Genomic DNA, 13,992 nt, shown 5'->3' on the forward strand with positions numbered 1-13,992 from the left:
AAAACATAAAAGTGCTGACCAAAACAATGAAAATAGTAATAGCCATGTGGTCAGAATCTAAGCAGATAAATCAGTTCTACCATTTAAGAATTTAATTTTTGGTCAACCTATGTCTAAGGTCTGATTTGAGCACTTTTAACTTTATTCTCAACCTTAATATTTAATGGAGTATAAAACTTGTAAGAAAATTCTGCTGTAAGAAACTTATATTTTTTATTGAATTTCTAACCTGGAAACTTAAAATCCAATAGTTAAATAACCCCCTAGTATCTTACCATTGTTTCCATTTTCCAAGCTCCATCTCCCAACATGAAGTTGGTATTTCAATAAATGTAAGAAGACTTTGATAGTCTAGCTTTGAAATTCTTCCATCCAAAGTACTAACAACGAAAGTCATGTCCGCAGCAAGGTTAAAACTACCTTGGAAGTCTCTGTCCCCCAGACTGAAGGTGAGCATGAGGGTATAGTCATATTACACCAAATGCTTGTTGACCTAAGGGTAATAAGTGATCATTTGCGTCCTCTCTACATGTTATTTATTAAATGCAAAAGTGCAGAGAAAAATGTGTAACCTTTGATCTTTTTTTTAGGGGGAAGTGGAGTGGTAGTGGGGTAAGGGCATAATTAAGACCACATGTCACATAGACCAAAGCCAGACTGAGAATGAATAAATATATATCTGAAGTTTTCCTATTTACTCCCTACTTTGTGAAATCAATACACATAAAAAACAAATGGGGAAAAAACTCTAAAATTTAAAATGCAGGTATATAATCTTACCTAAACACATCATAATATGATATAGCTGATCAATATCAGAATCTCCAGGAAAAAGGGGTTCCCCCATGAGCATTTCAGTTACCAGACAGCCGATGGCCCACACATCAACAGCCCTAAAAGAAATGTGGTGTAAAATCTGGCATGTAATACGTTTACCATGACTAAATCTGTTCTGTATATTACTATTTAGTATTCTAGGTATTGAGAATAGTAGTAATGAGCCTTAAATTATCCATAAAAATATATTCCTTTATAAACTTAAAGTACTAAATCCCAATTTTATGTAAGTCAGATTTCCAGAAATTCAATCATGTGACATAGAGGGAAAAGACTTCTAAAAAGTCAAAACATTTATTATATGTACTTTATTCTGAAAATAAACCTTTTGGGTTTCCATTCGGAGCCTATTCATCCTTTGTTTACACATAATTCTAACCAGGTTGATCAGTCTATTTAACTAGACACTGAAAACTGCAGAAGGAAGGTGTCACTGGGACAACACATACATAACAACCGGGAGAACTGAAAATTAACAGGGAAAAAATAGAAAACTATCTTAATAATAAGTCACAGATCTTAAGGAATATGCTGGCATCATTAGCATAGGGACAACTACCTTGAAATTGCTAAAGATCATAGCTGAATTATAAAATGTTACAAAAGTTACAGTACGGCAGTAAAATGAGAACTCCGAGTAATCAAGAAAATATTAAATGATGTGTACTCTGAAAACAGAGAATGTGCAGAAAATATTTTAGAAAGATTTCTATAAAAGCAGTAAAAGTTACAATCCCTTCTTATTTTAAGAATTCATTTAGGAAGACAATTTGTGTTTTAAAAATATTTTATTCAATTATTTCTACTCCCCTTGCCCTCTCCACTTCTCCTCATTCCAACAGTATCAGACTTATCAAATAAATGTTATCTCTCTTTATAAGTTAAAAATAGCATATCTACTTCCAACCCACTGTAAAAAAACAGACAACTTGCTCAGCTTGATTTCTCTACCTTTAAAATAAGTATACTCACCTCAACTTATTTCACAAGAATGATCAAAGGGGAAGCACCAAAAATTATGAATCATTTTGCAAAGTTCCCTAAACTCGAAATTCCCTTCCAGTGTTAGGAGAATCTTTTATATCAGAAACATATTAAATCCACCCTCCCCCCCCCACCCCCGCACACACTTCGTAATGACTTACTTGCCATACTTGACATCACCAACCAATAGTTCTGGAGCTCTGTACCACCTGGTTGCCACATAATCAGTATAAGCCTCCCCAGGAGCTGCCAGTGTCCGTGCAAATCCAAAATCACATAACTTCACAACGCCAGACTGGGATACTAATATATTTTCTGGCTTGATATCTCTGTGTATAATCTAAGACAAAAATAAAAAATAAAAAACAAAACAAAGTATGACATACACTGGCACTTCAAGTCAAGCAAATTAATTACTTTTTGAGCACCTGCCATATGCAAGGCTCTGTTTTTGTACTTTTAATGAATACAGATAAAAGCATATAAAATTATCCCTGGCTTTAAAGAACCTAAAATCTAGCCAGGAAAGAAATAACATTTATGCTTGAAATTTTACTTAAATAATCAAAGATACTGGATGAAATATATATTAACTACCAAATCAATTATTCTGTTCGTAACTGCTCTCAGGACTAAGAGAGTAAAGCTATCATTGAAGATTGGGTAGTCAAGGAAAATTTTTATGAAAGAGGTAAGATTGCCCTCAATACTAAGTATGACCTGGATAAATATAGAAATGAAAGGGAAATCCAAGTGAAGGTAACAAGGAGAGCAAGAGTGAAGATGGGAATGGATCAGGAGACTCTGGGGAAATGTTATTTCTAGAGTAGAGGTTATGTACTAAGGAGGAAGGATGCCTCAACTGCCAGCCTGAGAAGTCTGAGCTTGTGTCAAGGCCATGGGAAACCATGGAAGTGGCATGACTAATAAGATATTTAAAGAAGATGTTGGCCATACATAAGCTAAATCAGAGAGAGGGACTAGAGGCAGGGAGAAGAGCAGTGGGACAACTATGAGATAATAACGGCCAGAATTAGGCTGATGCTCAAAGAAATGGAAAGGAAGAGATATATATAGTTCAGAAATATTTTAAATCAAGAAATCAACAGAATTTAGGAAGTAATCTCGGATATTTTATTTAAAGCTGGGAATCTATAAGAATGATGGTTTCATGACCAAAAATGGAAAAGTCTAGAAAAGTTAGTTCGATTGAATAATTAGTAGTTTAGTTTTAGGCAAAGGGGCTTTTAGGTAGATTGCTGAGTACTGAAGCAGAGGCATTATTCAAGCAATCAGGATTGTAAAGAGGGTAAAAATTCTAGAGCTAGGCAAAAAAATCATTATACCTAATTCTCTAACACAAGTAAACTGTATTTTGAAAAATTTTTAAGTATATATATTTTTAAACTGTTTCAGAGGACAGCATCCTAAATGGCAATCTGCTATTGCTGAAGGCTACCAATTTCTCCTACATCCTAGACATCCATGGCAAGGTCACAGGGCCAGCCCCACACCTACCATTAGCATATATTACTTTTATAATCACACACAAAAAAATATTTTATAAAAGTGGCAGAATCAATGTGTTGAGTTACTCATTTTATACATTGTGTCATTTTACCTAGTGGTGCTTTTATATGATACTCGAAGAATGTAAAATTATTGTGATAGACAACGGGGTAAGAGTAGGGATTTTCATACTTCACAACAGGCAAGAGAATCTGAACTAACATATACATGGATTTTTGAGTGTATGCATTTCATCAAAACTCATCACTTAAAATTTCTGCATTTCATTCAGTAAATGTTACCTCCAAAAAATAGCAAACATATATTAAACTCTACTTGATACGCATAGCTGATGTGTTTAGAGTTGAAGTGTACTGATGTCTGCAATTTACCTTCAAATGTATAAATAAATAAGACATTAATAGATAGGTAAGTAGATGAATAGATGAATAAATATGTCATAAAACAAATATAGCAAAACGTTAAAAAGTATAGAATCCAGTGGTAGATATATGTATTCACTGTACACTCTTTCAACTCTTCAGTATGGCCTAAATTTTTCATAATAAAATGTTGGGGGAAAGAATACATGTATTATGGCACATGAAAACTGGCAATATCAAAGTAACAAAGTTCATTTCTATGACTTTATTAGTCCAAACTTTATACAAGTATCTCATTAAATTAAATGACTGATATCTGGAGAGTTAATCAAAATAATTATTAAAACTAAATACTTACATTGTGACTGTGACAAAATCCTATTCCATTAATAATCTGAAATAAATACTTTTGAACTAGTTGGTAGTCTAGTCCATTTGGAAAGAGTTCCAAGTCATCAAGAATTGTATGGTCAACAAACTCAAAGACTAGGTACCATCGTTTTTTTTTCTTACACACTTCCAACAGATTCACCAAATTTTCGTGCCTCAGTTGCTGTTATAAAAAATGCAAAATTAGTTTTTACAGGAGCAAATGATTAGCAATTAGTAACAATCTAAAATATATCTTAGCACAAGAAAAATATATAAATAAAATGCAGAAATGGTATAAATTATAAAAGTATATTCTGGCTTTTAAATTATAGATAAAAACCATACTGCTCTGTTCCCCACTCAGAGAACACAATAAAGCCAATGGGGGGAAAAAAAGTAGCTCCATCTTTGATGAAACTAAGTAGGACCTATGACCCCCTACTCACAACAAATGAGGTAAAACTATCCAATGTAGTCAAGGTCAAACAGGAGTATAGGAAGATACCAAGAGATCATCTGTGGCCACAAAGCTGGCAGAGCGGAGCTCTCCAAAGTTGGTAACAAACCCTGAAAAGGAAAAACCAAAAAACAAAACAACCCAAACCTTCTTTGATATAATGGGAACAAGGTTCCAGAAAACAAAACTAACTTATGCTGATTGCAATCAGGATATCTGTGACCTGAGTAAAGGAGGAAGGCAGTAGTAGCTGGAGAAGGCATGGGTGGTGGTGGTGGGGTTTGGGGTTTCTGGTTTTTTTTTTTTACTGTTCTCTTTCTTGATTTAGATGGCAGTTACATAGTGATATTCTTATGATATATACACATTTCTAGATGTATATTATATGTCAATAAAAAGTTGAAAGGAAAAAATGAGATCCAGACATAAAAGAACAAACTTCTAAAGCAGCAATTGGCTGACAGCTGACTTCTCAAGAGCCACAATGAAAGCCAGAGGACAAAACAATGTTATTTTCATTTTATTGAAAGAAAATAATTGCCAACCTAAAATTCCATACACAGCAAAAATATCCTTCAGAAATGACAGCAAAATACATTTCCATGCAACTAAAATTGAAATGTTTTATCTAAAGTAGATCCTCACAAAAGCAAATCCTAAATAATGTACTTCAAAGAGATCACAGATAAATAGTCTGAGATACAGAAAAGAACAAAGAAAGATAAATGTAAACCTAAATGAACACTGAACAATAATTATGTCTTGTATTGTCTAACCATATGTAAGGGTTAATATATGGTGATATTAGCAGAAGATAAAAGGGAATAACCAGAAATAAGTGTTGTAAGAAGGATAAAAATATTGGATATTGTTAGACTTTAACAAATGTCTAGGGTCAACACAAAAAGATAGAAACACAATGTATAATTTTCAAATTATTAGAGAGAAATAAAAAAATAAATGTAATAATCCAAAGAAATAATTTAAAAGACCCAGTAAGACAAACAGCACATATTAAGATGGTAGATTTATACCAAAATATATCAGAAACTATATGACATGTAAATAGACTAAATGTTCCAATTAAAAGGCAAAGATTGTCAAACAAGATAAAAAGCAAAATATAACTATGTGTTCACAAGAGACACATCTAAACAAAGAATGAGAAAAACTGAAAGGAAAAAGATGGAAAAAGATATACTATTCAAGCACTAATCAAAATTAAACTAGCGTGGCCTTACTGGTTTTAGAGAAAACAGACTTTAAGATAAAACATTACTATAATAGAAAGAGTTATATCATAATGACAAAAGATTTGATTTAACCTGATGATATAATAATTCTAAGCATTATATACTAATAATATAGCCTTTCTGTTTATAAAGTTAAACCTTCACTGAATTACAATGAAAGTAGGCAAATCAATAACCATGGAGGAATATTTTAACATAGTTCTTCTCAGTACTGGATAGAACAAGCATACAAAAAAAAAAAAAAAAAAACCTATGAGACTTCAGAAGATTTAATCAATGCAATTAACAAAGCTGGCTTAATGGAACACTTTTCAAGTACATGAAGAATTTTTGTTTGTTTGTTTACTACATTCTGAACCAATAACCAAGTATCAAGAAATTCCAAAGAAATAAAATCTTACATTGTATATACCCAGGTCATAAGGCAATTGTGTCAAAAGTAAATAAACAGAAGAAGGAAATCTAGAAAATTACCACATGTTTGGAAATTGAGGGAAATGAGAAAAATATTTTGAACTGCTAATCAAAATTTCTGGGATAGATACCAAACCATTCTTAGAAGAAAATTTATAGCCTTAAATGCATATATGAGGGGGCAAAGCCTAAAACTAAAGATGTAAGCATCTATCTCAATAGGTTAGGAAAAAGATCTGCAAAATAAACCCACTCAAAATAAGTAGAAGGAATGAAATACTAACGAACAAAAATTAAAGAAATAGAAGAGAAATACAGAATAGAAAAGATCGACAAAGCCACACATTAGTTCTTTCTAAAGATAAATAAAATTGATAAACTTCTGGTAAGACAGGAGAGGGAAGAAGGAAGAGGGAAGATGTACCATAGCAGGCCTGATACTGCTATCCTTAGAAAGATATGCTTGCAAAGTGAGCCCTTAACTAGTACCTGGGAACTTGGATTTCACTTCGTTTCCAGAATTAATAAAATGGCTCACTGTGCAAACCACATTGTTTATGCCTAATATCTGCCTTCCTTCTGGGAATCTGGAATTTTGGTATGGGCCAGGCAGAGGGTGTCTATGTGGCCACCCCCAATAAAAACCATGGCATTGAGTCTCTAATGAATTTCCTTGGTAGACAGTATTTCACGTGAAGTAAGTGCATCCTGTGCAACTCCACTGAAGAGAATTCTTGGAAACTTGTGACAGTTTTCCTCTGGAATTCACCTCATGTGCCTTTTACCTTTGCTAATTTTATATTCTTTCATTGTAATAAGTCATAGCCATGTATACAACTATTGCTGAGTGCTACGAGTCCTCCTAGTGAATCATCAAACCCAAGGATGGTTTTTGGAACCTCCAATACGGATGCTAGCCAGATAGATAGGTAGATAGCTACATGGCTAGGTAGACAGACAGATAGGCAGACAGTATATAGAGAAGCAACAAATACTTTAAAAGTCATGTTTAAATTCATGAGAAAAAAATGAATATGCATGAAAGAATATGCATATGTAATCATTTTATTTACTTCCAAAAAAGAAAAAATTTATACTTTAAACTTTGTTGTGGAAATAAAACAAATATAAAAACAGCATTTTCCCCTAAAAATGTAATTGTGATCAAGAAATAACTTTTTTTTTAAACAAAATATATGTCTTTACTCACCTTTAGTAACTTGATTTCTCGCATAGCAATTTTTTTAACCATTTTGTCATCATCACTTTCTAAGAACTTCTTGATGGCTACAATTCTTCCACTATCTTTATTCCTACACTTCATCACCATTCCATAGCTCCCTTCTCCAACCAATCCTAGATTCTCATATTTTTCCATTTTAATTCAAAATCAGTAGGAATTTTTCTTGCTATAGAAACCAAAATATAAAGTTAATAATGTTGAGTATATTAATTTCCTCCTCCCTCCCAGCAAATTAATTCTTCCGCACTTATTTTCCATATTAGAGTAGTCACTGTGTCGATGGCTGTACTGTGCTGACTCACAATTTCTTATTGTTTTCGATTCTAAGCTATGGCTTCAAAATATTCATATACATTAAAAAATAGTGCAAATGTAATTGAAGCCACTAACTTTAAATTTAATTTACTAAATGCCATGTTAATGAAATTCAATATATTTTAATTCAGATAAAGCAATACTTGAATTATCATACAAAATGATCACAGCTCATTTTAGAAAAACACAATTCCTTTTAGTGAAGATCAAATTTTTTTTACATCAGGTTTAAAAGATCAAAGTTGAAAATCTTTATGCACTTTCTACTCAAATGGGAAAAATATCTGTTCACAAAATGGTCACTTACCAAGTTAACACTAAGAAACTTTGCTAAACTATTTTCCTTTACTTTTCTTGCTATAATAATCAAATTCCTATAAATCGAACTTACGAAATAACAGCAATGACATCACAGTATATATGCAGATTTTTAAATTAAATACTAGTAGTACCAAATACAGTATTTCAAAAATCCTTTTAATGATTACTCAGTATAAGAATGATCATTTGAATTTTGTGTTTACAATTCTTTTACATCCCATTATATAACATTTTCTGGAAAAGGCAATCCTAATAAATATTTCTTACTTCAATAATGATTGATGAAGGTCCAGCAATCATTCCATTACATATTTTGGTACAGAATAAAACTTTTCAGTCCAAATACAGATAGATTTTAATTCATAAGTTTTGATTACCATGAAATATAAAATCTAATAAATTATAACTTCAAAGTTAAATTTATTTTTAAAATCTGATTTTGAAATTAAATTCTAGAAGCAAAATATTTAAAGAATCATGCTCTTAATTGGTTCTAAAAGCTTTGGGAGGAAAAAAAATCCTTAGGTAACTAGATATTCAAATGATGACTTATAGTTAAGTTTTTTTAACCTGACATTATAAAAACACTCATTTATAAAACTTGAAGAGAAAAAATATTGTTTTGTGTACTTATAGCAATCTAAAACTAATTTACTCAGATTGTGAATTGCGATGTTTTACTTACACTGATGACAGAGACAAAGCAAATGTTCTCTTTGTCCTAGCTAACTATGAAAATCTGATGTATACTTTCGGCAGTTTACATATAATAATTTAGGGTTTTATTATAGATAAACATGGAAAATCAGAAGACTCATCTGACATAGGGAAGAGGGGGGTGAAAAAATAAATCCTAGCCAACACTAACTCCAATTATTTCATTATTTTACTACCAGCTTTGATAGTGGGTTTTACCATAAACTGTTTACACAGTGGTGTCCCCAACACCAACTTTCCATGCACTTGACATTTTAACTCTCATTTAATGTCTGTTAACTATTTCTAAATAAAATGCCTGTGCTTGAAAAAAAGTTCTCAATGTAATTCTATCTCTCCTTTCCTTAACTGTTTTTCCTTCCATGAACACAGCATGTTTTATCAAGGACTAGATTTTAGGTTTATCATGTCGAGGGCAAAAATAGCTGGAATCTGTTACCTGGATCATTTAAAAACATTTTGCAGTTGGTGTCCTCGATATTTGAAAATGTAAAGTGAACAAAATTAAAATTACCTTAAACATGTCTAAGATGTCCTGAAGCACATCAAAAGCTAACATTATGCAAGTTGACTACTGCAAATTTATTCTTGCAGCCAACTGTACATTTGGTCACAGTGCATTGAACACACCTGCTTTTTCAAGTGGCACTGTCTATAAATACCTTAAAAGTATCACAGCCTAAAAAGCCTCTTATTTCCTGAAACAGTTACTCATAAACTAACTTTTGATGCTTTCTACTCCTAAATGTAAGGGTAATACAAACGATGCCTGGCTAATTGGCAATGTGGTATTTCTGGACGTGCCATGTAAGCATATGGTTCTAATACCAACAATTTTGATAATAAAAATAATGCCATTTTTTATTCTGATAGAATGAAATCTATTATAGACAAAAGAGCAAGATAATAGAAGCATTTAAAAGAATTATACTTACTGTTTCTTTAAAATCCTTTCACGTGGAAAGACCCAAAGGTTTTCAACTTGGAAACAAATTTGAGGTGAAATTCATCTCGCTCGCAGGTCTAAAACATGCTGACTAACAAACTAGCAATTTCAGTGCTGTTGATTCCTTCTGCGGACACGGACACAGGTCCCAGGTGAAGCAGGCAAAGAGGCAGATTGGCCTCGGCCCACCGCAAGCTCACTCTCAGAAGGACCGCGGGCCGCATGCTGTCGTCGTCAAGGCAACGGCCTCACTCTGTCCCCAACCATAGGCACAGAGTCTCTAGAGAGAAATACGCCCCGGGTCAGAATGCGTCCGCGGCAGGCACCAACACCTGTTAAGGACAAGGCTTGTACAGAAATTAGCTGGGGTGGGAGGGCACTGCCAACCTGCTCGCAAGGTGCCCAGAACCCTTCACTCTGCGAACCTGCTCTGCTCCAGCTGGCCCTGGGCGAAGGCGTTGGCCACCGAGCTGCAAGGGGGCGGGTCCTCACTGCGCCAAGCATCCCGTACTCTGATTGGCTGGGCCCTGTCGTCAGGAGCTGTGATTGGCTTAGCGCCAGCCACCCTTCCCCTTCACCTGGGGCTCGGCCCAGGTTATTCACTGACGCGCGGACGCTGGCATCCCAGCACACCTACATTCTCAAGTAAGGAGACACCTTCTGCCTTAGCTGGCAGACCTGTCGCCGCCATGAGGCGGTTCTGGGGCTCACGGGGAGGGTAAAAGTATTGGTTTTGTAGGATTGGGAGAAAATGAAAGAGACCATGCAAAGAGCGAGCGCGACGAAGCGTTCCTCATACTTTCCCCGCTGGGCCTGGTAAGGTTCGGTCTAGGCGGTGGGACCAGTCTGGGCTAGGTAGGGGACGAGGGTGTCAGTCTAGGAGGTGATCATTAGTAGACGAGGCAAGGTGAAAGTAGGTGACGGCAGAACTGACGTTAGGACGAACCGTGAGGTCAGCTTGGGCAGTGAAAGAGAGGGAAATACTTTGGAGATAACAGAGAGGTAAGAGAGGACATGAATGAAATAGAAAAAGGGCTGGGACGGTCGGGAAACGAGAAGAGATGCGCAATGCTAGCCTATGGCAGCCAAATAGGGTGCAGTTGGAAGGTGAGATCTGCACAGACCACCTCCATCAATGACTAGGCAAGACTGGTAGGTCAGAATCATGCACGTGCTGAAATCACACAAGAAACAGGGTTTTCCTCTTTTCAAGGAATTAGAGGTTTAGGCCATACACCAGCAGTGCGAAGGCCTTTAGCACTGTTTTCATGGTAAATCATGAAAACTACATGTTTTATAATATTTGGTCTCCATAATACCTTAATCCAGTTGAGTGTGTCCTGGATAGCAGATATTTTATACCCATAGTCAAAATTAAGGTAGTAACTCCTTCTTGTATACTAAGAAATAAACATTCTGGTTTATATTTTGTGTATTTGGTTAGCATGTATTAATCTTCCAGTGCTTGATCACCTTGGTCAAACTGCTTACAATCTAGTTCCTGAACCTGTAATAATGAGGACCAGACCTGGGACCTGGGTATGGGAAAATATAATTCTTTGGTTAATCCAAGGTATAAGTGTTAATACAGCAATTTAGCTCTATCCTTAGCTGTGGCAAAGTTGGAAGAAGCTATGCCCAATTTTGTTACCTCTATAGGCTAAAACAGAATCTGATGAACTTCTTTTATGAGGGGCAGATCCCCTTTTTTAGTGGTAAATCCAGGCCTGAAGCTTGACAACAAAGCAAAAATATTGTTTTTGCAACTTTACAAAAATATTCAACAACATAAACATTTTAAAGTCCCCTCTAAGCAGGAGGCTCTGAAGCTTAAATAACTCGTTTATATTCCACAGAGAAAACCAAAAGGATAAAGACTAAAAATACTGGATTTAGTGAATAGGTAACACTTGAGAAAACAATTTCAAGAAGAATTGAGTTTGAAAGCCAACAGTAAAGGTGACAAGGTGTTCGAGAATTACACACCCTAGGTAAAGCCATCTGCAAGTCTGCTGAAGAGAAGGTAGCATTATGTAGATGCAGGATTGAGTTTTTCTTTATAAACTGGGGGATCTTTGCAGGAAAAAAAGAATGGAGAGAGGTTTTAAAGAGCTAAGAAGAAAGAATAATGAAAAACCAAGGACAGGTAGTAAAGAGAAAGTAATAAAGTATGAAAAGAACTTTGTCTTGAAGAGGTTTAGCAAAAAGGAAAAAACTGAGAAAACTGTTGGGCAGACAAATTAGCTAGCCTAGATCTTCTCAGTAAAAGAACTTCATTTTTGCAAAGATAAGAGTTAGATTAAGTCTTAAGGATTTGAGAGCAGAAATTCCCTGAAATCGGTAGTTATGATAGAAGTTATTTTGATATGAAAGGAATTCAAATAGTAAAATGTGCCCACTTAAGTTACCATGAATTTACAGTGAAACCAATGGACTCTGATAGGACTTGGCACCCCCAGGGACAAGAATGAAGAAAACAGATAGTATGTAAGCTACCTCTTGGAGAACTGGTGGTGCAAGGAGATTAAATAAAGGAGTTAAGAAATCAAGGATGAGGAGGAAAGCACCATTAAAATGACTTGCCATAGGTTCCAGTTAGATAGAAGACAAATTAGGACAGAAGTTAGTTAATAAACTGAAAATAGAGAGGCACTGAGGGTGTAGAGGTCATCATAGGCATGAAGAATAAGTCTAATGGGAGTGAAATAGAAAAAATTAGTCAAAGAATTTAATATCTTGGAAATGGCACAAGATGATCAGTTCTAAAGAGTGTAAGGTTTGGCTGTTCCTTTGAATAACTGTTTAGTGAAAAATGTCATTGGAATTGAGTTCAAAGAAATTTGAGGTAATGGTATGAAAAGTCATGAACTTGTCATGACAAATTGTAACATGACCTACCTAAGTGGGGCAATAGGGGAAGAAGTTGAAAGGGACATTTTAATCACTAAGGAAAGTGAAGATGCTCTAAATATCTAAAGAAAACAGCATGAGGGCAACATGAGATTGGCAACAAGAAAGCTTGAGAGATGGTAAGGAAATAAAGGTTAAAAGAGGCTAAGGATTACATGACCCAGGAATTCCACGCCTAGGTATACACAGAAGAAAAATGAAAACTTATGGTCACACAAACACTTATACAAGAATGTTCATAGCAGCACTGATATTCATAATAGCCAAAAAGTAAAACTGAAATGTCCATCAACTGATGAATGTATGAATGTGGTATATCCATACAATGGAATATTATTCAGCCATAAAAAGGAATGAAGTATTGACAGACACTGCGACATGGATGAATCTTGAAAACATTATGCTAACTGAAAGCCAGACATAAAATGCCACATGATTCCATTTATACAAAGTATCCAGCATTGGCAATTCCATAAAAACAAAAAGTAGATTAATGGTTACCAGGGACTGAGTGGGAGGTGGGAATTCGAAGTGACTACTAACAGGTATGGGGTTTATTTTTAGGGTGATGAAAATGTTCTGGAATTAAGACTGTGATAATGATTACACAATCTTGTAAATATATAAATATACTAAAACCCACTGCATTATACACTTTAAAAGGGTGAATTTTATGTATGTGAACTCTATCTCAATTAAAAAAAAATAGAATACAGGTATATAAGAAATGTATAGTCTCCCCAGAAATCTTTTTCAACAAATTTACATATTTTCCCTTAGAGGAGCCTGATTCTCCTCCTCGCATTAGCAATCGTCTCTGTTAAATGAATCTTGACAACAATCATTCTCTATGTATTTGACATCCCCAAAGGTCAGTTTTATGGGAAAAAAAAAAAACCAACTCCTCTTACTTCGGTCTCATCAGATACTGATAGGCCATGGGTTTTTTGGCATCACTTCACTTGAGTCACCAAGAGTGTAAAATTTTCAGACAATAAAAAGTAAGGTTATTTTCTGTATATTATATGGAGCATGCAGCTATAAATACATTCCACCATTCTATTAAGGAAATGAATGGATTCATTTTGAAGTTCTGGTTCTTTGATGGAAGGACACTTGCCATAGAAAAGGGAATTCTGTTCTCTGCATAGAAGTTGATTCAGTGACATCATTACTATATTTTAAAGTGATTAAGACAACTAGAATTTGGGGACCTGAAGTACAATATACCATTTATTTTTCCAACATACACTGTATTTTGATGTCAGTCACCAAATACATCTATACTGTATCACAGTGTGAACCTGGAAAAGCCATTCCTCAAATGTTAA

General features: G+C 34.7%; 1 protein-coding gene across 1 annotated transcript in view; it reads right to left on the reverse strand.

Annotated features, from left to right (window-relative positions):
- CDKL2 (cyclin dependent kinase like 2) overlaps positions 1–12,898 on the reverse strand; it is a 30,394-nt gene extending 17,496 nt beyond the window's left edge. Inside the window, 6 exon segments of the mRNA XM_023530874.1 lie at positions 276–295; positions 706–893; positions 1,983–2,161; positions 4,072–4,266; positions 7,420–7,618; positions 9,741–12,898. Of these exon segments, the coding sequence (XP_023386642.1) occupies positions 276–295; positions 706–893; positions 1,983–2,161; positions 4,072–4,266; positions 7,420–7,587 (750 nt within the window). The 5' untranslated portion in view covers positions 7,588–7,618; positions 9,741–12,898.
- Between the last annotated feature and the right edge of the window lie 1,094 nt (positions 12,899–13,992).

This window comes from Pteropus vampyrus, unplaced genomic scaffold (genome assembly GCF_000151845.1).
Source record: "Pteropus vampyrus isolate Shadow unplaced genomic scaffold, Pvam_2.0 Scaffold56, whole genome shotgun sequence".
Lineage (NCBI taxonomy): Eukaryota > Metazoa > Chordata > Mammalia > Chiroptera > Pteropodidae > Pteropus > Pteropus vampyrus.